We start from the raw sequence: 24707 nt of genomic DNA, 5'->3' as shown, positions 1-24707 counted from the left end.
TCTACAGTACTATTTGCATGGCATCTTCTCTTCATTAAATAAAAAAATAAATTAAAGAATTAGTTTAAATTTTTTAAAAAACACTTTTTAATCTTACATTGATGCCTTGAGGTGCAAGTTTAGTTTGTTTCTTGACACTAAAGTCATCTTTACCCATTGAAATGCCATTAAGCCAATCCAACCTCTAAACAAATTCCAATGTGCTTTTTAAATGGAAAAAAACGCGTTATATTATCATTGAGAAAATTCAGTAAAATATGGAATAATTGCTGCCACACCAGTAAAAAAAAGGTTCAGTATCACAGGTCACTGGCAGAACGCCATTTCATTACTTGTGTCTTTTTATGTCTTTTGTGTCAGCCTTGGCTGCTCTGAGTCACGCACTGCTCTCCTGTCATGTGGTGTTCCACAGGGCTCAATTCTGGGGCCTCTGCTGTTCTCGCTGTATCTGCTCCCATTGGGTTCCATCTTAAGGAAACATGGTATTCCCTTCCACTGCTATGCAGATGACTGCCAGATCTATGTCCCACTGAGCAAGAAAGACGCCTTCTCATTGAGGCCACTCCTATCCTGTGTGGAAGAAATCAAAACCTGGATGGCACAAAATTTCTTGAAATTCAACAAAAAGAAGACAGAGGTGATATTGTTTGGTCCCAGTGGCCCTTGTACATTCCATCCTGTAGACTTGGGCCCCCTGTCTCCTTATTTGAAATCAACTGTCTCAAACTTGGGCCTTAAACTGGACAGTGATTTCAAACTCGATCGGCAAATTGGTGCCGTTGTTAAATCCAGCTTCTTTCACCTTAGACAGCTGGCCAAAATAAAACCTTTCCTCTCACATGAACACTTTGAGACAGTAATCCATGCCTTTGTCACATCCCGGCTCGATTACTGTAATGCCCTGTACTTTGGAGTCAGCCAGTCCTCCATTAAGCGCCTTCAGCCGGTCCAGAATGCCGCTGCTCGCCTCTTGACTGGTACTCGTAAGAGGGAGCATATAACTCCTACTCTGGCATCCCTTCATTGTCTCCCCATTCATTTTAGAGGTATTTTCAAGATCCTCCTCTTTGTTTTCAAATCTCTAAATAATCTCGCGCCACCTTACCTCTCTGAGCTCATCCGCCCCTACACACCTGCCCGGCGCCTCAGGTCTGTGGACCAGTCTTTGTTATAAGTACCAAGAACTAAACTGAGGCTCAGAGGGGATCGAGCCTTTTCTGTTCCTGGTCCCTCTCTCTTGAATGACCTCCCACTGAACATTTGGCAAGCCTCCTCGCTGCCCATCTCATCTTTAAAGCCCTCCTCAAAACTCACTTGTATTCTTTGGTGTTCGACTCAGCATGATTTTACTGCTTGGTGCTTTCTACCGCCTTTATTACCATTTCGTCTGTTTATGGTGTATGTTAAATCATTTCGTCTGTTTATTGTGTATGTTAAATCGCTCCATGTACAGCACTGAGTATGCAGCGATGGCTGTTTGAAAGTGCTCTATAAATACTGTTGACTTGACTTGACTTAAATGTTTTTAAATACTTGGCCTTTTTAACAGTAATATGGAAGAGCAGCATAGTTATGTAGATAACAATTTTGATTTGTCCCAGGTGTATTTTGCTGTATTTTGTTTTGCTGAATGTGAATCATTCACAATTAGGGGTAAATTATCCCATTATGTAACAATGTTGTATTAAACTTATCGCATTAAATGTGAAATCTTTCACATTTTAATGTAATAAATTTGACAAAATGGGAATTAAATTTGATGTGATTTCCAACTTTTTTTCTGTGGTGGCAGCAATATATTACCATAGAATTCAATTTGTCACACTTCAATTCATTCAAATCTCAATTCATTGCATATTGTGCTGCTCTTTCTGACGTGTGTGCCTTGGCCCTTAGGTGGCAGTATAAATGTTTATCGTAATCCCTTGTTTATCGCAGAAATCTGTGAAGTAGTCATCTTAATTTATTAATACACACACACACACGCACACGCACACACACACCTCACCGTATGAGTCCACTCAAATTTCCACTCAGCATTTCCTAGATTGTGCAAGGTTACAGAAATGGTGAGTAAAATGTGCAAAACTGAATAACCAGTAAGTTGACAACACCAAAGTACTTTCTGGTAATTATTCAGAGTATTCAAAGGATTGGAAAAGCCTTTATTTGAAAAGTAAGAAAAACAAGAGTTACTGAAACAGCTTTGTGAGATGTCTAATGATTCGCGTAAGAATGCGTTTATTTCCAAGTGGTTGCTGAGATGAGAAATTTGACAATGTGGCATCAGTATGCCTTCCTGCAAAGCGGTTTGTGCCATCTAGTTTGTCTGCTGACAGGAGTGGGAAGTGCACAGTTTCTCCAGATCTGTGGAAGGAAAAAATAACAATAATAAAATTAAACATTTATAAGATCAGACCTGATACATATTTTGAAGGTTTAAGAACAAAAATCCAAACCTGGAGTGGCGTCATTGCATTGCCTCAGTGAGAGTACAGCATCCACATAATTTGGTCCCAAAAAGCTCTTATAATCGTCTGTACCTGGCACCTTCTGGAGACACTTGGTGGAATCTTTGAAAAGTAAATTCTTGTAAGGTGCAGACTCAAACATCTTAAAATTTGAATCGGTGCCGTCTTTGCCGAACCGTTCCTACAAGTTAAAGGAAAAAAAAATCAGCTCTGCTGTCAAGTTTCACTCACCTTCTGCACTACTTGCAAGAACAATTACAAGACAATCAGTACTTCCTACCTGCTGTTTTTGAAGAACGTCGACAACTAAACTGCGAATCTCAGGACGTGTCACCACAGCGTGGGCTGGGGTGATTGCCAGGTGGCAAGACTCAAAGTCTGAGACTGGCACTGAAGCCTTGTTGGGGCAAATCAACTCATAGTCACTGCTCAAGACATTATTGGCCCATTCTTCACCTTTTCCTGCAATGGAGAAGAAATATATGATGATGTGATACTGGTGATTAGTGGCGAGCCTTGACTGTCACGTTACCATCGCTGTTTTCTGCAACAGTTGTGTGTTTAATGAAGGCCACATCACCGGCACCCTCAACAAGACATCTGAAAAGCGGAAAAATTTGTAAGATTAATCTTCTCTAATGCAGCACTTTCCAGGTTTTAAGGCATTATTCACATTTTCCAAGGCAGCACAGTGTAATAGTGGTTTGTACTCCTGCCTCAGTTAAGGAGCTCCCATTATCTCCAGGTTCTCTGGATTTCTGCCCTCACTCCAAAAAGATGCATCGTAACTAATTGAAGACTAAACAGACCATATAATCAGTGAAAACTCATTTGCCTACGTGCCGTGCAATTGGCAGGCAACTCATCCAGGATGCTTGTAACTTGCTACATCTCCTAAAACTCAAACCAGCGACTGCTTCTCAACAGAAGTCAGCGGAAATAGCCCGCAGCCACTGCTGGATTGGATAAGCCCCTTTGAGGATAAGGGCGATCGAAAGTAGACAGCCTGACGCTTTGCCGAATTCTTCATGGCTGCACTGTGAAGAGTTTACCTAAAGGCCCCAGCATAGCCGTAGTACTTCTCCTCTGCACTGGCTTGGCATTTTGCTTTGTCGTCCACAGATTTGCCACTGCCTACACACTGAGAGCAGAACGGTGAGTCGGGTGGAGATCCGGGGGCACAGCCGCTACTGAAGAACTTGGCTGAGGAAATAAGACAATGCATTGGGATAATTTTGATCAAGCGGCAAAATTCGGCGGATTATGACTAGATACGTATATGGAAACCCGTTTAAGCAGTGAGAGGTGTCTGCAACTGCCAATAGGTTTAGCAGTATCAATAACTGCAAACATAGCTAGCATCGTAGGAATCAAGAGAATTAGGGTTGCCTTTTCCGTTTTGGTTTATGATTTTTCAAAGGTTCTAAGTCTTCCGGATGTCCTATATTTCCAAAACTGACGTGAGGAAAAACAGGTCAGTTTTGCATTCCAATATAAGTTCTTGAAACTGATGTCAGACCCAACTCAATTACATTCGCAGTCATATTGATGTGCTTAGTGAGTGCTATGTGTCACAAAGCAGTCAAAACATTTGACTTCAAATTGCAAATTGTGTGGAGTCTCACATTTTAGGTCTGATCAGATGAAATAAAAACCGTGAGTACCTTGGTGTCACTCATACAGTGTTGACAAAGTTTGAAAAGTGACACCATTCAAAGTTATGATTTGAGTTACCTGTGTACTGTACACATTAGAATTTGAATTGACACTTACTGAAGTCACAGTCGCCAGTCTGTTTGTGGATTTTCCCCATGGGAATGTTCCAGCCGGCGGTTCTGCCAAAGCCCGTGTGGCAGGACCTCTTCCCCTTCAGGTTGTCCCAGGTCACCCCAGAACCCTTCTTCACCACAGCAACAGCATAATAGGAGGAGGCTGAGACTATATACATGCACAAATTGTGAGTCAGATTTTTTTTTAAACATTCCAAAAAATATGTCCGTTCGGTTCTTTGAAATTACAAATGCTTGTTTGTCCAAGTGCCCTTGTCATTGGCTAACAACTAGGCCCAGCTTCACCTACTTATCCAAAGGCAAGAGCCCAACTGAGATGCCAACAAGGACAAGCAAATTAGATACATTTACTTACCGCCAGATTGGCTGCACTTGGCTGTGGAGAGAACACAAAGGATAAAATGTTACTTTGAAAAAAAAATGACACAAAAAAACCAAACCAAAAAAAAAAAAAAACAATATACCTGCATCGTACTGCTCCACCATGGCTGGAACCAGACCGCACTTTCCGGCGGTGTACACCTCTCCTCCATCCACTGCAATTGCATCTGCTTCGTTGCTCTACAGTGAAAAATATTGGTTGAATTACCTGTTGAATTTCAAGCGGTGTGTCAAAATTTCACGTGCCCCTTTCTGATGGACATGCCATCGGGTCTTTGTTGAGAATCCCTAAATTGATCAAAGTGACTCTGCTAACAATAGATGGGACGGAGGATAATTTCCCATCCGACTTGTATCCATGCTTCTGATTAGAGCTCATTTGACCAAAATCCCCATGAAAGAGCCTGAGAATTACAACAAAATGGCGGCATAAACCGAAGTAGCTGGCTAATCTTCATTGCAGACGTGGTGCTTAAGATTTCACAACCTGTTACGATAGACAGGTCTATCCAATTTCATGATATGGAAAATTGCTTCAAACCAAAATGTTGAATGGTCTGAGATATTTTTTTTCCCCATGTGTTCCATCATTTGACATCCATACATTTTCTAATCCGCTTTTATCCTCACAAGGGTCGTGGAGGGTGCTGGAGTCTATCCCAGCTGTCTTCGGGCAGTGGGTGGGGACACCCTGAACCGGTTGCCAGCCAATTTTAGGACATACAGAGACGAACAACCATCATCACTCACACTCACATCTCTGGACAAATTCATAGAGTTCAATCAGACTGCCATGCGTGTTTTTGGAATGTGGGAGGAAACCTGAGTACCCGGAGAAAACCCACGCAGGCCTGGGGAGAACATGCAAACTCCACACAGGGAGGCCGGAGCCGGGATCGAACCCATGACCACTGCGCTGTGAGGTTGACGTGCTAACCACTGGACCACTGGGCCACCCATCATTTGACATGCCCATCCAATTTTGTGTTCATTGTAAACGTGGGTAAATTTCTTGTGAACTTTCCAAGGGAAGAGACTGAGCACGTGTGACAGACTTTTAAATGTATACATTCTCACCATGATCATCTTCATGCATTCTTCCACAGTAGGGGCATGCTGGCACAAAATTTTGAATTCGCCATCCTCCATGCTGTTGGCACTCCATTTGTCACATTTCTTAGTCTCGAAGTGGCTCACGGCACACCATGTGATCGCGTTTGATCTGTCTAGATTGACCTCTGAAATGAAATGATGCAAAATTGTCTTCAGTGTTCACCCGAGTTTGATTACTACATCTGCCGTTACCTTTGTTGAGGGAGCGCACAATGCCCATGTAGCTGGCACCCAGATACAGGAAGGAATTTGTGTTGGCAGGCAACCTAACCAGCTTTTGAGTAGAGTCTTTGAACAGCAGATTCTTGGCGGGTGCATATGCTTCAGAGGAGAACAGATCAAAACCCTGTTGAAAAATAAAACAAGATGAGAAAAGCGAATCATGCCCAGGATTTGGTTGCACCTCCAGAGCTCAGTGGCTGGACCCGCATGGGCCTTCTGACAAATTCAAGACACACAAAAGCATTTTTCAAACCAGGTGCCCATTCCTACCTGTAGTGAGGTGAGGCTATTCCAGATCAACTCTTCCATCCCTGCGTCTTTGCGGGTGACCACAGCGTGAGCGGGTACCCTGACCAGGTGGCAATTCTTGTAGTCGTCAATTGGTGCTCTGGTGTTGTCCAAGCACAGCAGCTCGTAGTCAGCCTTCATGTTGTCTGTAAAGGGGGGAATAGTCATTAAAATTAAACAGATACCCTTTGAACTTGATTTCTGGTACTGAAAAGGCTAACATACAACCAACCATACAGTACAGTTTGAGTATTGTTCAAAATGTTCCAGATTTTTCACCCTTGCCTCTTGGTCCCAAATGACTCCCAATTTGGAGCACGTACATGCATGCTACATTGGATTTTTTTTTTTTTTGGGGCTTACAACTTCAAACATGATTTAATACAAGGCAGAGAACATTGAAGGAACTGACCTGGTACAGTAAGATGCTTCACAAACGCTACATCTCCAGCGTTGTCTACCAGGCACCTAGGAACAGATTAAAAAGTGGATCCATGTGATCTGATGAATTGAGCGAATATCGTTTGAAGTTTCTAACATAGACCATGTGACTATGAAGTGGGATTCCCCGTGTCAATCCTGGGAGACTTATTTTTCTCGGTACATGTCCTCTCTCCCACTCTTAACTGTCCCTAATGCAAAAATGCACTGAACCTGACACTTAAATTTGTGTGAGCCGGGAGGAGACTACTTACTGGAATGCACCACCATAGTCATAGTAAGGTTCGTTGTGAGACCGCGAGCAGTCTCCCTTGCAGGCTTTACACAGTGATGTCCCCTGTTCTGCTCCAGGGGCACAGCTCGTTGAGAAAAAGTTACTCACCGCTGCGTAAAAATCAATCAATCAATCAATAAATGAATTAGAATTATTATTATTATTTAATGATACTCTATATCACAAGCCATTGATGTCACTCACCAGACTCGATACTTTCTTCCTCAAAGCCTCCCCACTTCAGCACATCCAACTTAATGAGAGTTCCGATTGGGATGTTCCAACCAGCAGATTTTCCCAAGCCAGTGTGGCAGGACCTCTTCCCTTTCAGGTCTCTAATGCCGAAGGCTCCGCCCTTCTTAACCACAGCGACGGCATAGTAGCAGCTATCCGATGCTGAACAGATTGAACAACATGGATTTCATGTCATTTGAAAACAATATGCTTTGAGCCACTCTACATAAATTACATTTAGTGATATGTTCAAGCGCAAGTTCGGTCATTAACTGAATTGCGTCAAGTCACCACTGATCAATTCCCCACAATGTCATTGAAATCTTAGTGCTGACTTACTGGCACCATAGTCCTCAGCAATTATGGGATATAGTTTGTAGTTCTCCAGCCCAGCGGTGTAGATGTCTCCTCCATCCAATGTGATTGCATCTGCGATACCCTCCTGTCCACGGGGAACAAAAATTTGAAAAATTCATGAAAATTAAAAGGCAACATTGGCCACTTGGCAACTTCCTGATCCATTTTGGGGAAAAGTAACACTCACATGAATGGCAGTGATGCATCCCAAAGAGTCGGGTCTCTTGACGCAAGTGAAGACGGGCGCCTTTTTGGCCATCGCCAAACACTTCTCGTGCTCCTTGTCCGACTTGACGCACCATCTCACATTCATGGGAGGGTCCGACAGCACAACAGCTACTGTAAAAAATAACAGTTGAGCGTGAACAGTAGTGCATAGTATGTAGTAGGATAGCAGTGCACCAATATGAACCTTGAGCTGGATGAAGGATAAAATGCTCAAACGCTTTACATAAACTAGATGGGTCTCATAGTGTTTCTAGTACAGCACAGTACTAGAAAAGTTCAATTGTACACTAATCGTGAAAACCCATTACAGTACAGTAGTGGTAAGAGTCTTTTAAAGCCAATTTGAGCAGCAATTTACCTTCCTTGACATCAAGATTATCGGTAAGTAGTACGCCATTTAATCAGACAGCATACTAGGACGCCGATAAACGCCGGAGAGTAAATGTTTTCATGTTTAAAATATTGCCATTTACCCAAACAGCTGAGCAGCAGCGCAGGGCGAAGAAGTGACAAGAAGAGATGCTTCATGGTGGACAGTCTCCAGGTCAGCAGAGTGAGCTGTAGTCAGAGCGTCCTTTTATAGCCACATTCTAGGCTCGGAGGAGGGGAGGGGAGGGCAGATGAATCATGTTTGCTCAGTTTGGGTACGTGTGTGAACCTTGCCTAATAGACACAAGGACAAAAGACAAATGGAACTTAAAATAAACATTTTGGAGCAAAGTTTCGGGCTGCGCTTTTTATACAAACAGAACAGAAAGATTGATTATCACAGGCAACATGAGATTTGGTAGAATATTTTCATCTGAAATAATCCGATTTAAAATTCAAAGTCAGCTTTTTGAATTTGCAGTTTTGGGACAATTAGTGAGGTCATACTGAAATTCAAATGAAGCGAATGTTAATCAATAGAATGTTTAGTTATACTTGAAACATTAGATTTAGACTTGTCAAAATAGTTCAAAGCCAAGTGGGGCTGCCAATTAGCTTAACATTTCGATCTAGCATTTGATATTTTGAAAATCTACAATAGGACACATTCAGTCAATGTAAAGAAAAGGTTTTTCAAAAACTCAAGTTCACAAGCAACGTTTTAATGTAAAAACGTGAATATTGCTGTTACTTTCAACATGGGACACTTCACAAACAGCACCACATATCAAACCACAAGTTGTCGTAACGATTGCTTCCCCCACCTCACAAACAACTTTTTTCCTTGTTACGATTGCTACTATGTGACGAACAGAGAAGAGAGAACCAAAATCTCCTCTTCACTATTTTATATCTTCTTGGCCCACTTGGCTAATTGACCTCAGGTGCTGGTAGTCAAGGGCGCTCCTAGTGGTGGCCAGAAGAAATGCGGGGAAGATTAATAAATGTTTGAATTTCAACAGCCTCACAAATAAATCTTGGATTGCCTAAGGATTCACATTTGAGTCATCCAACCAATCCATGCATTTTCTAATCCGCTTATTCTAACGAGGGACCCCTAGGGGACACCCTAAAGTGGCCACCAGCCAATTGCAGGGCACACATAGACGAACAACCAGCCGCGCTCACACTCACAGACAATTTAGAGTGTTCCATTGACCTGCCATGCATGTTTTTAGAATTGGAAGGAAACCGGAGTACCCAGAGAAAACCCACGCAGGCACGAGGAGAACATGCAAACTCCACACATGGAGGCCGGAGCCGGAATCGAACCCTGCACCTCCGCACTGCGAGGCGGACGTGCTAACCAGTCGTCCACCGTATATGTATCTGAAAAATATGAAACTCATTTTTATGAGAAGTGAAATACCGTGGAGTATACTAAAAGTTGCGTTGTTTATGGAGAAAATGGTAACAGGTATGCTGATACCAAACCGAACTTTGTATTATTAACGCAGTCGACTCATGAAAGGCCGTGTTACATATGACCATGTTTACCGTGTCAACATCACTCAAGAAAATAGGCAAAAGGTTCACATGGTCACTTTGATAACTGTAACCAGTAACACTTCCCACTTTGTTCTTCATGAACAAATAATGGAAATCACCTGACATAGGTTTCGTAACACATTTGGGGTTTCTTTGACCTCCCATTAAGTGTTTCAACACTGGAATGTTTGCCCTGCAATTCCAATCAAATGTTTAACCATGACAAAATAGTACTTATAATGGTGCTGACCTTATTTTGGCATGTTTGTGATGTTCTGGGACTTTTGTACAGAACAAAGAGGTGAGGTCGGGATGTTGAGACTATTTTTATGGACAGGAGTTCCTGCTTTTCTAGTTTAGATTACCTCAAATTGTACAGTTCCAACTTAAACTCAAATACAGTAAAACCACTCACCTTTTGAAGAAGGTTCCTGTTATCAGATGCTACTTTGGCACGGTCTGTGTTGAGAAACATTTCGGCATGATAATTTCAATTTTTATGAAAAATACACACACGAGGATAATCGGGCTAAATGTAAGATCCGATATAAGTCAGGCTAGTTCCGTTCATCAAAATATTATCATGTGGTGTGAGGTGGGTTTAAGAGTAATTCAGCCTTCTTCCCGAATTCCAATCAACATTAGCAAAAAGGTGATTATTGCATGTCTTGAAAAGATGATTCGAAATTATCCCATAGTGAGGTTTGTGTTTGGAATGATTCCCCTCCCCCCATTCGGTTGGGAGGACAATCATACGTTCAGCTGGGTACACACATTCCTATAATTTAATAAATTTCCTCCCTTCCACTCAAAGTCAGCAAAGGCCCGATTATCAGATGTCTCAAAAACGATAATCCTGAGCAATTATCTCAAGGTTTGATGTGTGTGTGTGTGTAGTGTGAGTTTGTTTCTACCCAATCTGCTGGCACATCATTTTGAACTGACATTTGCAAACGTTAAGGCTAAGTCCTGAGATTCAGCATTTTTTTCCAATTCCAATTACGTCAGCAAATGCATGAAACAATGTGTGTGACATCTAAACTGGTGAACAACAGCTGCAGAGGAAACATGTTGTTCTGTTCAACAGGAATGCTACTCAGGACTGGGAGGGAGTGTAAAGGTTGAAGGTGAGTCATGGGCTTCATTTGGATGGTTTCTTACAAAATCAACACTTGATTATGCTACTCAAAAATCCCCAGCCAGACCTTATCTCTCCTGAAGTCAGATACACACATATCGACTTTAATCGCTGTCGCTCGGTTTTAAAATGTGAGTGACCGCACACACCGTGTGGAAGAAAATCAACATATTTGCTGAATGCGCCAATAGTTATGTTATCTATAGCTTAATTTTAGCATTGTGTATGGCCGATGCAAGGCCACATGTGCCAGCTTCATGCCGAATGTGGGCCAAATGTCTTTGTTGACTGGGTAGTCTAGTATCAAATCTATACAGTATTCTACTTTTACACAGTATATAGTTACTTGGGATATCTTGTTAGAGTTTTCAACCCCGATGTAGTTACCACATAAGCTAAATTAGCCTAGCCTAGTCTTTTGTACTTTCCGATGGTCTGAATGTATCTTTCACATCTGAGCACGGACGTATCTGTGAATGGACGAACCATGTCGCTGACTCCCCGTCGGGAGAAGTGAAGCCACCGACGGACATTTTACATTGCCACTCGCTAAGCACATCAGACAAAAATGCGAAATGTAAACCGAATCTCTGTGTGTCACAATTCACAATGGTCAGATAATATTTTTGTCTTTTGGTCACTTTGAAATCGCTTCGCCAGCCCCTCTCCTATTGGACGAACCTTTTGACGTCACTACTACCGCTCTCTTGAATTGAACATTTTTTGAATTCCAGGGTGTCGTGGTGTGGCATGCATCTACCGGTACGTTCCGTCCTTAAATTCTTGTAGAACATTGCTCTATGAAATGGGTTTGTCAATGGCATGCTGTGCGTTGCTATGTGCAATTGTATCTTAACACAGGATAATTACTCGGGATGATCTTTTCCAGCAATGCGATCAGGCAGGAGTTGACTTTGACCTGAGAGTGAGAAAATGTTTAAATTTGGCCCGATTTTCTGTATGTGCGTAGCCAGATCAGAGTCCTCCATGAAAGAGGCCTTAAATTCTCCCGATGATCATTATGTGTGTACCCTTACATGATTAGCGATCGTTTTATGTCACAGTCAGATTATCCGTCGCTCATCCCGACTCAGTGTTGGATCTTAGACTGGAATTATTGACAGGTTCAATATTTACACTTGTCAGCCTCTAATGTTTTCTCAGCACATCGGGGCTATAAATCTTTCTTAAAACACCCTACACAAGATAATTGTTTAGGAAAATCTCTCAGAGACGTACGATAAACCAAAGAATTTACGATTGTGCCCATGACTGCATCATTGTATGGGGGGAGTGGGAGCACCTATCAAACATTTCCGCTGTTTCTTGCCAATCCCATGGCTCCAGTTTTTGTCCATCACCAGAATAGTGATGTGATAAAACTAAAATGTCTGCCCTTGCACAACCACGCGACGTGCAAAAAGTGGCGATGAACCCCTGCTAAACATAAACTTCCATTGAGATCATTTGGAGAAGCAGTCAAAAGTTGGGCCCAAAGTGGGGTCAACACTCGCTTATGCAACGGGACACCCATTGAACGGGGTCGGAGGGTCCCGCTTTATTGATCCAGTCGTTTGCTTTGTGTTGCTCCAATTCAGCACAGTTAAACTTTTTTCTTTTTTTTTAAGTGGGACATTTGTGTTGGCACGGACATTTTTTGTTTGTATATGGAAAGCTAAAGTAATTCTCCATAACGGACGCTTCAGTAGAAATAATCAAATTAGACAATGTGGTTGGATAAGTGTGCACACCTTCTTAACCAGTGATGTGGCTGCATTCACAATTAACCAATACAATTCAAACTCACGTGAAATAAAAGTCAATACACATCTGCCTCAGTTTAAAGCACAGGTGTCAAACTCAAGGCCATCATTTTATGTGGCCCGCAAAAGCAAATCAAGCATGTCAAATTCCATAATGCTTGCTGATGTCTGAACCAACATTCCAAATTGTCATATGTAATCCACAATGACAGTCATTTTTCTTGACTTCTGATTTTAAAACTAGCTATTCATCAATTTGTTGTGCGCTGTGCATGTAGGTGATTTAACATGTATATGGTTTCCCAAATTCATAACAGCCCTGCAAACCGTAATTACAATGTGGCCCACGATAAAAATGAGTCTGACACCCCTGGTTTAAAGTGCCTCTGATTAACCTGAAATAAAGTTCAGTGGTTCAAGCAGTTTTCCAAATATTTCGGTCGTCACAATTTTGGCATCAGTCAGGAGAAAGCTTACAAAATGTGGTATTGAACAGGGGGGTGCAAGGTTTTGAAATCCTGTCCCAGTGGTTTCAACATGTTAAACAAACCTAAATGAACCAATAACTGTGATGTGATGAAAAGTCTCAGCCTAATTCATTGATTTTAAGTTCCAAATACGTTTAACCAGATGTTTTGAGGTAGTGTTATAAAAGGTGCTGGTTGGTGGTCTCATTTGGCCTGTGGCACCTTTTGTTCACTTCACAAAACAAAAAAACTCATGAACGGTCATTTCCGCACAGTGAGTGGTCAAGTCATTTTCTATTTGTACAGATGCAAGTCTCTTTCTTAAAAAAAAAAAAAATCTCTTTAGCAGTGATGTCTAAAAATGACGACAACCGGTATGCAGTTGGAAGACACGGAAATGGGGAATTATTGATCTAAAACAGCTCTTTGAACACGTCGTATAAAGCCAAAATTGTGAGCCCATGATACAATGTGGGAAAACAATTATGCCGAATCGGTAAGTTTGCAGGCACCCTTTCCAAGTCTACAATTTCTGTGGTGTTTGTTGATGTGATTCTCAGCGCAACCCAATTTTATTTATACATGGCACTTTTAAAACAAAACAAACAGAGCTGAGGGATGCCAGAGTACAAGTTATAGTATCTGCTCCCTCTTAAAAATCCCAGTTATGACTGAAGCTCAGTTGAAAAATGTCTTATATGATTACGAAAAAAAATATATGTACAGGTATGTATGAGTTGAAAATTCAAAGTATTTGATCCCCTCCATCTCAGCCTGAATTATGGCGAAAAGATTGGCTGTTGCCTGTGTATTGCGATTTCAAATACTCCTGCCCACAATGGAGCAACACATTTTAATGCTTGAATATTGTGCTGGAGCATCATGACCGATATCAATTTCTGCCTATTGCATAGTAATTGACAAGCAAACGTAAAGATTGGAGACTGTTGATTTCTTTGGAAGTGAGCAAACTCAAACATTCAGAAAGGGATTCAATTATTTATATTTAAAAGAAAAATGGTGATTCATCGCCGTGATCACATTTGGAATTCCTTCTTTGGAATCAAAACTTTGAAAACTGCAGTATTCAACTTCGAAATGTTGCAATGTACTTGATCTCATTTCTTGATTTAAGATACTTTACTGCTTCAGAGTCTCAATGGGAAGAATTGTTCATGCAAATAGATTATACAAGTTTGAAAATCAGCCAAGACTGAGAATTATGTAATACACAATATTGGAGCTTCAGAGTTCAACCGTTCGTCACCATTAAAGTTCACGGGATTTATAGGGTGTTGCTAAAACAGGGCTATGTGTCACATTTTGGTCTACACATCGATAATGCATCTTTATTCCGGATACTCCACTGTCGCCGCCACTTTAGAGCGCCACGTTGTTGGCTGTGAGTGTAGGTACATCACGCAGAGAAAGACGAAGAGTGTGGAGGGGGCATTAAACGAGACAGAAACGATGACAGCGAGCATGTGTACAAGGATTTTGAGGTGAAGTGTGCATTTTTGAGCGCCTCATTGTTGCGCCGTGAAGTAGCCCTGCAGCAACCCGGTGAAATCTAACCATTGGAGGGCTTTCGCGTATATATTTTGCATCTCAAACATTGGCAATTTAAAAGCAATGGTTGCCCATCTGCCAACATCACGTATTTGTCTCAACACAAAAAACTTGGGGGACCACTGCTCTACAGTACTATTTGCATGGCATATTTTCTTCATTAAATAAAAAAATAAATTAAAGAATTTGTTTAAATTTTTTAAAAAACACTTTTTTATCTTACATTGATGCCTTGAGGTGCAAGTTTAGTTTGTTTCTTGACACTAAAGTCATCTTTACCCATTAAAATGCCATTAAGCCAATCCAACCTCTAAACAAATTCCAATGTGCTTTTTAAATGGAAAAAAGGCGTTATATTATCATTGAGAAAATTCAGTAAAATATGGAATAATTGCTGCCACACCAGTAAAAAAAAGGTTCAGTATCACAGGTCACTGGCAGAACGCCATTTCACTACTTGTGTCTTTTTATGTCTTTTGTGTCAGCCTTGGCTGCTCTGAGTCACGCACTGCTCTCCTGTCATGTGGTGTTCCACAGGGCTCAATTCTGGGGCCTCTGCTGTTCTCGCTGTATCTGCTCCCATTGGGTTCCATCTTAAGGAAACATGGTATTCCCTTCCACTGCTATGCAGATGACTGCCAGATCTATGTCCCACTGAGCAAGAAAGACACCTTCTCATTAAGGCCACTCCTATCCTGTCAGGAAGAAATCAAAACCTGGATGGCACAAAATTTATTGAAATTCAACAAAAAGAAGACAGAGGTGATATTGTTTGGTCCCAGTGGCCCTTGTACATTCCATCCTGTAGACTTGGCCCCCTGTCTCCTTATTTGAAATCAACTGTCTCAAACTTGGGCCTTAAACTGGACAGTGATTTCAAACTCGATCGGCAAATTGGTGCCGTTGTTAAATCCAGCTTCTTTCACCTTAGACAGCTGGCCAAAATAAAACCTTTCCTCTCACATGAACACTTTGAGACAGTAATCCATGCCTTTGTCACATCCCGGCTCGATTACTGTAATGCCCTGTACTTTGGAGTCAGCCAGTCCTCCATTAAGCGCCTTCAGCCGGTCCAGAATGCCGCTGCTCGCCTCTTGACTGGTACTCGTAAGAGGGAGCATATAACTCCTACTCTGGCATCCCTTCATTGGCTCCCCATTCATTTTAGAGTTATTTTCAAGATCCTCCTCTTTGTTTTCAAATCTCTCAATAATCTCGCGCCACCTTACCTCTCTGAGCTCATCCGCCCCTACACACATGCCCGGCGCCTCAGGTCTGTGGACCAGTCTTTGTTATAAGTACCAAGAACTAAACTGAGGCTCAGAGGGGATCGAGCCTTTTCTGTTCCTGGTCCCTCTCTCTGGAATGACCTCCCACTGAACATTTGGCAAGCCTCCTCGCTGCCCATCTTTAAAGCCCTCCTCAAAACTCACTTGTATTCTTTGGTGTTCGACTCAGCATGATTTTACTGCTCGGTGCTTTCTACCGCCTTTATTACCATTTCGTCTTACTGTTTATTGTGTATGTTAAATCGCTCCATGTACAGCACTTTGTATGCAGCGATGGCTGTTTGAAAGTGCTCTATAAATACTGTTGACTTGACTTGACTTAAATGTTTTTAAATACTTGGCCTTTTTAACAGTAATATGGAAGAGCAGCATAGTTATGTAGATAACAATTTTGATTTGTCCCAGGTGTATTTTGCTGTATTTTGTTTTGCTGAATGTGAATCATTCACAATTAGGGGTAAATTATCCCATTATGTAACAATGTTGTATTAAACTTATCGCATTAAATGTGAAATCTTTCACATTTTAATGTAATAAATTTGACAAAATGGGAATTTCATTTGATGTGATTTCCAACTTTTTTTCTGTGGTGGCAGCAATATATTACCATAGAATTCAATTTGTCACACTTCAATTCATTCAAATCTCAATTCATTGCATATTGTGCTGCTCTTTCTGACGTGTGTGCCTTGGCCCTTAGGTGGCAGTATAAATGTTTATCGTAATCCCTTGTTTATCGCAGAAATCTGTGAAGTAGTCATCTTAATTTATTAATACACACACACACACGCACACGCACACACACACCTCACTGTATGAGTCCACTCAAATTTCCACTCAGCATTTCCTAGATTGTGCAAGGTTACAGAAATGGTGAGTAAAATGTGCAAAACTGAATAACCAGTAAGTTGACAACACCAAAGTACTTTCTGGTAATTATTCAGAGTATTCAAGGGATTGGAAAAGCCTTTATTTGAAAAGTAAGAAAAACAAGAGTTACTGAAACAGCTTTGTGAGATGTCTAATGATTCGCGTAAGAATGCGTTTATTTCCAAGTGGTTGCTGAGATGAGAAATTTGACAATGTGGCATCAGTATGGTTTGTGCCATCTAGTTTGTCTGCTGACAGGAGTGGGAAGTGCACAGTTTCTCCAGATCTGTGGAAGGAAAAAATAACAATAATAAAATTAAACATTTATAAGATCAGACCTGATACATATTTTGAAGGTTTAAGAACAAAAATCCAAACCTGGAGTGGCGTCATTGCATTGCCTCAGTGAGAGTACAGCATCCACATAATTTGGTCCCAAAAAGCTCTTATAATCGTCTGTACCTGGCACCTTCTGGAGACACTTGGTGGAATCTTTGAAAAGTAAATTCTTGTAAGGTGCAGACTCAAACATCTTAAAATTTGAATCGGTGCCGTCTTTGCCGAACCGTTCCTACAAGTTAAAGGAAAAAAAAATCAGCTCTGCTGTCAAGTTTCACTCACCTTCTGCACTACTTGCAAGAACAATTACAAGACAATCAGTACTTCCTACCTGCTGTTTTTGAAGAACGTCGACAACTAAACTGCGAATCTCAGGACGTGTCACCACAGCGTGGGCTGGGGTGATTGCCAGGTGGCAAGACTCAAAGTCTGAGACTGGCACTGAAGCCTTGTTGGGGCAAATCAACTCATAGTCACTGCTCAAGACATTATTGGCCCATTCTTCACCTTTTCCTGCAATGGAGAAGAAATATATGATGATGTGATACTGGTGATTAGTGGCGAGCCTTGACTGTCACGTTACCATCGCTGTTTTCTGCAACAGTTGTGTGTTTAATGAAGGCCACATCACCGGCACCCTCAACAAGACATCTGAAAAGCGGAAAAATTTGTAAGATTAATCTTCTCTAATGCAGCACTTTCCAGGTTTTAAGGCATTATTCACATTTTCCAAGGCAGCACAGTGTAATAGTGGTTTGTACTCCTGCCTCAGTTAAGGAGCTCCCATTATCTCCAGGTTCTCTGGATTTCTGCCCTCACTCCAAAAAGATGCATCGTAACTAATTGAAGACTAAACAGACCATATAATCAGTGAAAACTCATTTGCCTACGTGCCGTGCAATTGGCAGGCAACTCATCCAGGATGCTTGTAACTTGCTACATCTCCTAAAACTCAAACCAGCGACTGCTTCTCAACAGAAGTCAGCGGAAATAGCCCGCAGCCACTGCTGGATTGGATAAGCCCCTTTGAGGATAAGGGCGATCGAAAGTAGACAGCCTGACGCTTTGCCGAATTCTTCATGGCTGCACTGTGAAGAGTTTACCTAAAGGCCCCAGCATAGCCGTAGTACTTCTCCTCTGCACTGGCTTGGCATTTTGCTTTGTCGTCCACAGATTTGCCACTGCCTACACACTGAGAGCAGAACGGTGAGTCGGGTGGAGATCCGGGGGCACAGCCGCTACTGAAGAACTTGGCTGAGGAAATAAGACAATGCATTGGGATAATTTTGATCAAGCGGCAAAATTCGGCGGATTATGACTAGATACGTATATGGAAACCCGTTTAAGCAGTGAGAGGTGTCTGCAACTGCCAATAGGTTTAGCAGTATCAATAACTGCAAACATAGCTAGCATCGTAGGAATCAAGAGAATTAGGGTTGCCTTTTCCGTTTTGGTTTATGATTTTTCAAAGGTTCTAAGTCTTCCGGATGTCCTATATTTCCAAAACTGACGTGAGGAAAAACAGGTCAGTTTTGCATTCCAATATAAGTTCTTGAAACTGATGTCAGACCCAACTCAATTACATTCGCAGTCATATTGATGTGCTTAGTGAGTGCTATGTGTCACAAAGCAGTCAAAACATTTGACTTCAAATTGCAAATTGTGTGGAGTCTCACATTTTAGGTCTGATCAGATGAAATAAAAACCGTGAGTACCTTGGTGTCACTCATACAGTGTTGACAAAGTTTGAAAAGTGACACCATTCAAAGTTATGATTTGAGTTACCTGTGTACTGTACACATTAGAATTTGAATTGACACTTACTGAAGTCACAGTCGCCAGTCTGTTTGTGGATTTTCCCCATGGGAATGTTCCAGCCGGCGGTTCTGCCAAAGCCCGTGTGGCAGGACCTCTTCCCCTTCAGGTTGTCCCAGGTCACCCCAGAACCCTTCTTCACCACAGCAACAGCATAATAGGAGGAGGCTGAGACTATATACATGCACAAATTGTGAGTCAGATTTTTTTTTAAACATTCCAAAAAATATGTCCGTTCGGTTCTTTGAAATTACAAATGCTTGTTTGTCCAAGTGCCCTTGTCATTGGCTAACAACTAGGCCCAGCTTCACCTACTTATCCAAAGGCAAGAGCCCAACTGAGATGCCAACAAGGACAAGCAAATTAGATACATTTACTTACCGCCAGATTGGCTGCACTTGGCTGTGGAGAGAACACAAAGGATAAAATGTTACTTTGAAAAAAAAATGACACAAAAAAACCAAACCAAAAAAAAAAAAAAACAATATACCTGCATCGTACTGCTCCACCATGGCTGGAACCAGACCGCACTTTCCGGCGGTGTACACCTCTCCTCCATCCACTGCAATTGCATCTGCTTCGTTGCTCTACAGTGAAAAATATTGGTTGAATTACCTGTTGAATTTCAAGCGGTGTGTCAAAATTTCACGTGCCCCTTTCTGATGGACATGCCATCGGGTCTTTGTTGAGAATCCCTAAATTGATCAAAGTGACTCTGCTAACAATAGATGGGACGGAGGATAATTTCCCATCCGACTTGTATCCATGCTTCTGATTAGAGCTCATTTGACCAAAATCCCCATGAAAGAGCCTGAGAATTACAACAAAATGGCGGCATAAACCGAAGTAGCTGGCTAATCTTCATTGCAGACGTGGTGCTTAAGATTTCACAACCTGTTACGATAGACAGGTCTATCCAATTTCATGATATGGAAAATTGCTTCAAACCAAAATGTTGAATGGTCTGAGATATTTTTTTTCCCCATGTGTTCCATCATTTGACATCCATACATTTTCTAATCCGCTTTTATCCTCACAAGGGTCGTGGAGGGTGCTGGAGTCTATCCCAGCTGTCTTCGGGCAGTGGGTGGGGACACCCTGAACCGGTTGCCAGCCAATTTTAGGACATACAGAGACGAACAACCATCATCACTCACACTCACATCTCTGGACAAATTCATAGAGTTCAATCAGACTGCCATGCGTGTTTTTGGAATGTGGGAGGAAACCTGAGTACCCGGAGAAAACCCACGCAGGCCTGGGGAGAACATGCAAACTCCACACAGGGAGGCCGGAGCCGGGATCGAACCCATGACCACTGCGCTGTGAGGTTGACGTGCTAACCACTGGACCACTGGGCCACCCATCATTTGACATGCCCATCCAATTTTGTGTTCATTGTAAACGTGGGTAAATTTCTTGTGAACTTTCCAAGGGAAGAGACTGAGCACGTGTGACAGACTTTTAAATGTATACATTCTCACCATGATCATCTTCATGCATTCTTCCACAGTAGGGGCATGCTGGCACAAAATTTTGAATTCGCCATCCTCCATGCTGTTGGCACTCCATTTGTCACATTTCTTAGTCTCGAAGTGGCTCACGGCACACCATGTGATCGCGTTTGATCTGTCTAGATTGACCTCTGAAATGAAATGATGCAAAATTGTCTTCAGTGTTCACCCGAGTTTGATTACTACATCTGCCGTTACCTTTGTTGAGGGAGCGCACAATGCCCATGTAGCTGGCACCCAGATACAGGAAGGAATTTGTGTTGGCAGGCAACCTAACCAGCTTTTGAGTAGAGTCTTTGAACAGCAGATTCTTGGCGGGTGCATATGCTTCAGAGGAGAACAGATCAAAACCCTGTTGAAAAATAAAACAAGATGAGAAAAGCGAATCATGCCCAGGATTTGGTTGCACCTCCAGAGCTCAGTGGCTGGACCCGCATGGGCCTTCTGACAAATTCAAGACACACAAAAGCATTTTTCAAACCAGGTGCCCATTCCTACCTGTAGTGAGGTGAGGCTATTCCAGATCAACTCTTCCATCCCTGCGTCTTTGCGGGTGACCACAGCGTGAGCGGGTACCCTGACCAGGTGGCAATTCTTGTAGTCGTCAATTGGTGCTCTGGTGTTGTCCAAGCACAGCAGCTCGTAGTCAGCCTTCATGTTGTCTGTAAAGGGGGGAATAGTCATTAAAATTAAACAGATACCCTTTGAACTTGATTTCTGGTACTGAAAAGGCTAACATACAACCAACCATACAGTACAGTTTGAGTATTGTTCAAAATGTTCCAGATTTTTCACCCTTGCCTCTTGGTCCCAAATGACTCCCAATTTGGAGCACGTACATGCATGCTACATTGGATTTTTTTTTTTTTTGGGGCTTACAACTTCAAACATGATTTAATACAAGGCAGAGAACATTGAAGGAACTGACCTGGTACAGTAAGATGCTTCACAAACGCTACATCTCCAGCGTTGTCTACCAGGCACCTAGGAACAGATTAAAAAGTGGATCCATGTGATCTGATGAATTGAGCGAATATCGTTTGAAGTTTCTAACATAGACCATGTGACTATGAAGTGGGATTCCCCGTGTCAATCCTGGGAGACTTATTTTTCTCGGTACATGTCCTCTCTCCCACTCTTAACTGTCCCTAATGCAAAAATGCACTGAACCTGACACTTAAATTTGTGTGAGCCGGGAGGAGACTACTTACTGGAATGCACCACCATAGTCATAGTAAGGTTCGTTGTGAGACCGCGAGCAGTCTCCCTTGCAGGCTTTACACAGTGATGTCCCCTGTTCTGCTCCAGGGGCACAGCTCGTTGAGAAAAAGTTACTCACCGCTGCGTAAAAATCAATCAATCAATCAATAAATGAATTAGAATTATTATTATTATTTAATGATACTCTATATCACAAGCCATTGATGTCACTCACCAGACTCGATACTTTCTTCCTCAAAGCCTCCCCACTTCAGCACATCCAACTTAATGAGAGTTCCGATTGGGATGTTCCAACCAGCAGATTTTCCCAAGCCAGTGTGGCAGGACCTCTTCCCTTTCAGGTCTCTAATGCCGAAGGCTCCGCCCTTCTTAACCACAGCGACGGCATAGTAGCAGCTATCCGATGCTGAACAGATTGAACAACATGGATTTCATGTCATTTGAAAACAATATGCTTTGAGCCACTCTACATAAATTACATTTAGTGATATGTTCAAGCGCAAGTTCGGTCATTAACTGAATTGCGTCAAGTCACCACTGATCAATTCCCCACAATGTCATTGAAATCTTAGTGCTGACTTACTGGCACCATAGTCCTCAGCAATTATGGGATATAGTTTGTAGTTCTCCAGCCCAGCGGTGTAGATGTCTCCTCCATCCAATGTGATTGCATCTGCGATACCCTCCTGTCCACGGGGAACAAAAATTTGAAAAATTCATGAAAATTAAAAGGCAACATTGGCCACTTGGCAACTTCCTGATCCATTTTGGGGAAAAGTAACACTCACATGAATGGCAGTGATGCATCCCAAAGAGTCGGGTCTCTTGACGCAAGTGAAGACGGGCGCCTTTTTGGCCATCGCCAAACACTTCTCGTGCTCCTTGTCCGACTTGACGCACCATCTCACATTCATGGGAGGGTCCGACAGCACAACAGCTACTGTAAAAAATAACAGTTGAGCGTGAACAGTAGTGCATAGTATGTAGTAGGATAGCAGTGCACCAATATGAACCTTGAGCTGGATGAAGGATAAAATGCTCAAACGCTTTACATAAACTAGATGGGTCTCATAGTGTTTCTAGTACAGCACAGTACTAGAAAAGTTCAATTGTACACTAATCGTGAAAACCCATTACAGTACAGTAGTGGTAAGAGTCTTTTAAAGCCAATTTGAGCAGCAATTTACCTTCCTTGACATCAAGATTATCGGTAAGTAGTACGCCATTTAATCAGACAGCATACTAGGACGCCGATAAACGCCGGAGAGTAAATGTTTTCATGTTTAAAATATTGCCATTTACCCAAACAGCTGAGCAGCAGCGCAGGGCGAAGAAGTGACAAGAAGAGATGCTTCATGGTGGACAGTCTCCAGGTCAGCAGAGTGAGCTGTAGTCAGAGCGTCCTTTTATAGCCACATTCTAGGCTCGGAGGAGGGGAGGGGAGGGCAGATGAATCATGTTTGCTCAGTTTGGGTACGTGTGTGAACCTTGCCTAATAGACACAAGGACAAAAGACAAATGGAACTTAAAATAAACATTTTGGAGCAAAGTTTCGGGCTGCGCTTTTTATACAAACAGAACAGAAAGATTGATTATCACAGGCAACATGAGATTTGGTAGAATATTTTCATCTGAAATAATCCGATTTAAAATTCAAAGTCAGCTTTTTGAATTTGCAGTTTTGGGACAATTAGTGAGGTCATACTGAAATTCAAATGAAGCGAATGTTAATCAATAGAATGTTTAGTTATACTTGAAACATTAGATTTAGACTTGTCAAAATAGTTCAAAGCCAAGTGGGGCTGCCAATTAGCTTAACATTTCGATCTAGCATTTGATATTTTGAAAATCTACAATAGGACACATTCAGTCAATGTAAAGAAAAGGTTTTTCAAAAACTCAAGTTCACAAGCAACGTTTTAATGTAAAAACGTGAATATTGCTGTTACTTTCAACATGGGACACTTCACAAACAGCACCACATATCAAACCACAAGTTGTCGTAACGATTGCTTCCCCCACCTCACAAACAACTTTTTTCCTTGTTACGATTGCTACTATGTGACGAACAGAGAAGAGAGAACCAAAATCTCCTCTTCACTATTTTATATCTTCTTGGCCCACTTGGCTAATTGACCTCAGGTGCTGGTAGTCAAGGGCGCTCCTAGTGGTGGCCAGAAGAAATGCGGGGAAGATTAATAAATGTTTGAATTTCAACAGCCTCACAAATAAATCTTGGATTGCCTAAGGATTCACATTTGAGTCATCCAACCAATCCATGCATTTTCTAATCCGCTTATTCTAACGAGGGACCCCTAGGGGACACCCTAAAGTGGCCACCAGCCAATTGCAGGGCACACATAGACGAACAACCAGCCGCGCTCACACTCACAGACAATTTAGAGTGTTCCATTGACCTGCCATGCATGTTTTTAGAATTGGAAGGAAACCGGAGTACCCAGAGAAAACCCACGCAGGCACGAGGAGAACATGCAAACTCCACACATGGAGGCCGGAGCCGGAATCGAACCCTGCACCTCCGCACTGCGAGGCGGACGTGCTAACCAGTCGTCCACCGTATATGTATCTGAAAAATATGAAACTCATTTTTATGAGAAGTGAAATACCGTGGAGTATACTAAAAGTTGCGTTGTTTATGGAGAAAATGGTAACAGGTATGCTGATACCAAACCGAACTTTGTATTATTAACGCAGTCGACTCATGAAAGGCCGTGTTACATATGACCATGTTTACCGTGTCAACATCACTCAAGAAAATAGGCAAAAGGTTCACATGGTCACTTTGATAACTGTAACCAGTAACACTTCCCACTTTGTTCTTCATGAACAAATAATGGAAATCACCTGACATAGGTTTCGTAACACATTTGGGGTTTCTTTGACCTCCCATTAAGTGTTTCAACACTGGAATGTTTGCCCTGCAATTCCAATCAAATGTTTAACCATGACAAAATAGTACTTATAATGGTGCTGACCTTATTTTGG

General features: G+C 42.0%; 1 protein-coding gene across 5 annotated transcripts; it reads right to left on the bottom strand.

Annotated features, from left to right (window-relative positions):
- Positions 1–2144: 2144 nt before the first annotated feature.
- On the bottom strand, positions 2145–23139 carry tfa (transferrin-a). 5 transcript variants are annotated; one of them, XM_052088080.1, is made up of 17 exons: positions 23004–23138; positions 22490–22638; positions 7554–7656; positions 7185–7376; positions 6961–7090; positions 6678–6733; positions 6248–6411; positions 5948–6101; positions 5720–5880; positions 4726–4822; positions 4617–4637; positions 4245–4409; positions 3524–3674; positions 3004–3071; positions 2752–2933; positions 2460–2652; positions 2145–2367 (listed from the first exon to the last, which is right to left on the bottom strand). In XM_052088080.1, exons 1-17 carry the CDS (start codon positions 23056–23058, stop codon positions 2321–2323), a joined length of 2088 nt encoding a protein of 695 aa, XP_051944040.1. In that variant the 5' UTR covers positions 23059–23138; the 3' UTR covers positions 2145–2320. The 5 variants fall into 5 exon arrangements, with proteins under 5 accessions (XP_051944040.1, XP_051944039.1, XP_051944036.1 ...); XM_052088079.1 differs by lacking the exon at positions 22490–22638 and adding an exon at positions 7759–7907 and having other exon boundaries at positions 23004–23135; XM_052088076.1 differs by lacking the exons at positions 22490–22638; positions 23004–23138 and adding exons at positions 7759–7910; positions 8273–8408.
- Between the last annotated feature and the right edge of the window lie 1568 nt (positions 23140–24707).

This window comes from Hippocampus zosterae, chromosome 15 (genome assembly GCF_025434085.1).
Source record: "Hippocampus zosterae strain Florida chromosome 15, ASM2543408v3, whole genome shotgun sequence".
Lineage (NCBI taxonomy): Eukaryota > Metazoa > Chordata > Actinopteri > Syngnathiformes > Syngnathidae > Hippocampus > Hippocampus zosterae.
This window is presented reverse-complemented; position numbering and strand designations above follow the sequence as displayed.

Coding starts and splice junctions, on each gene's coding strand:
- tfa (XM_052088077.1), bottom strand. CDS start 23,058: ATGAAGCATCTCTTCTTGTCACTTCTTCGCCCTGCGCTGCTGCTCAGC. Junction 22,642..23,003: donor GCTGCTGCTCAGCTGTTTGG/GTAAATGGCAAT, acceptor TATTTTTTACAG/TAGCTGTTGTGCTGTCGGAC. Junction 18,406..18,975: donor GACTGGCGACTGTGACTTCA/GTAAGTGTCAAT, acceptor TTATTTCCTCAG/CCAAGTTCTTCAGTAGCGGC.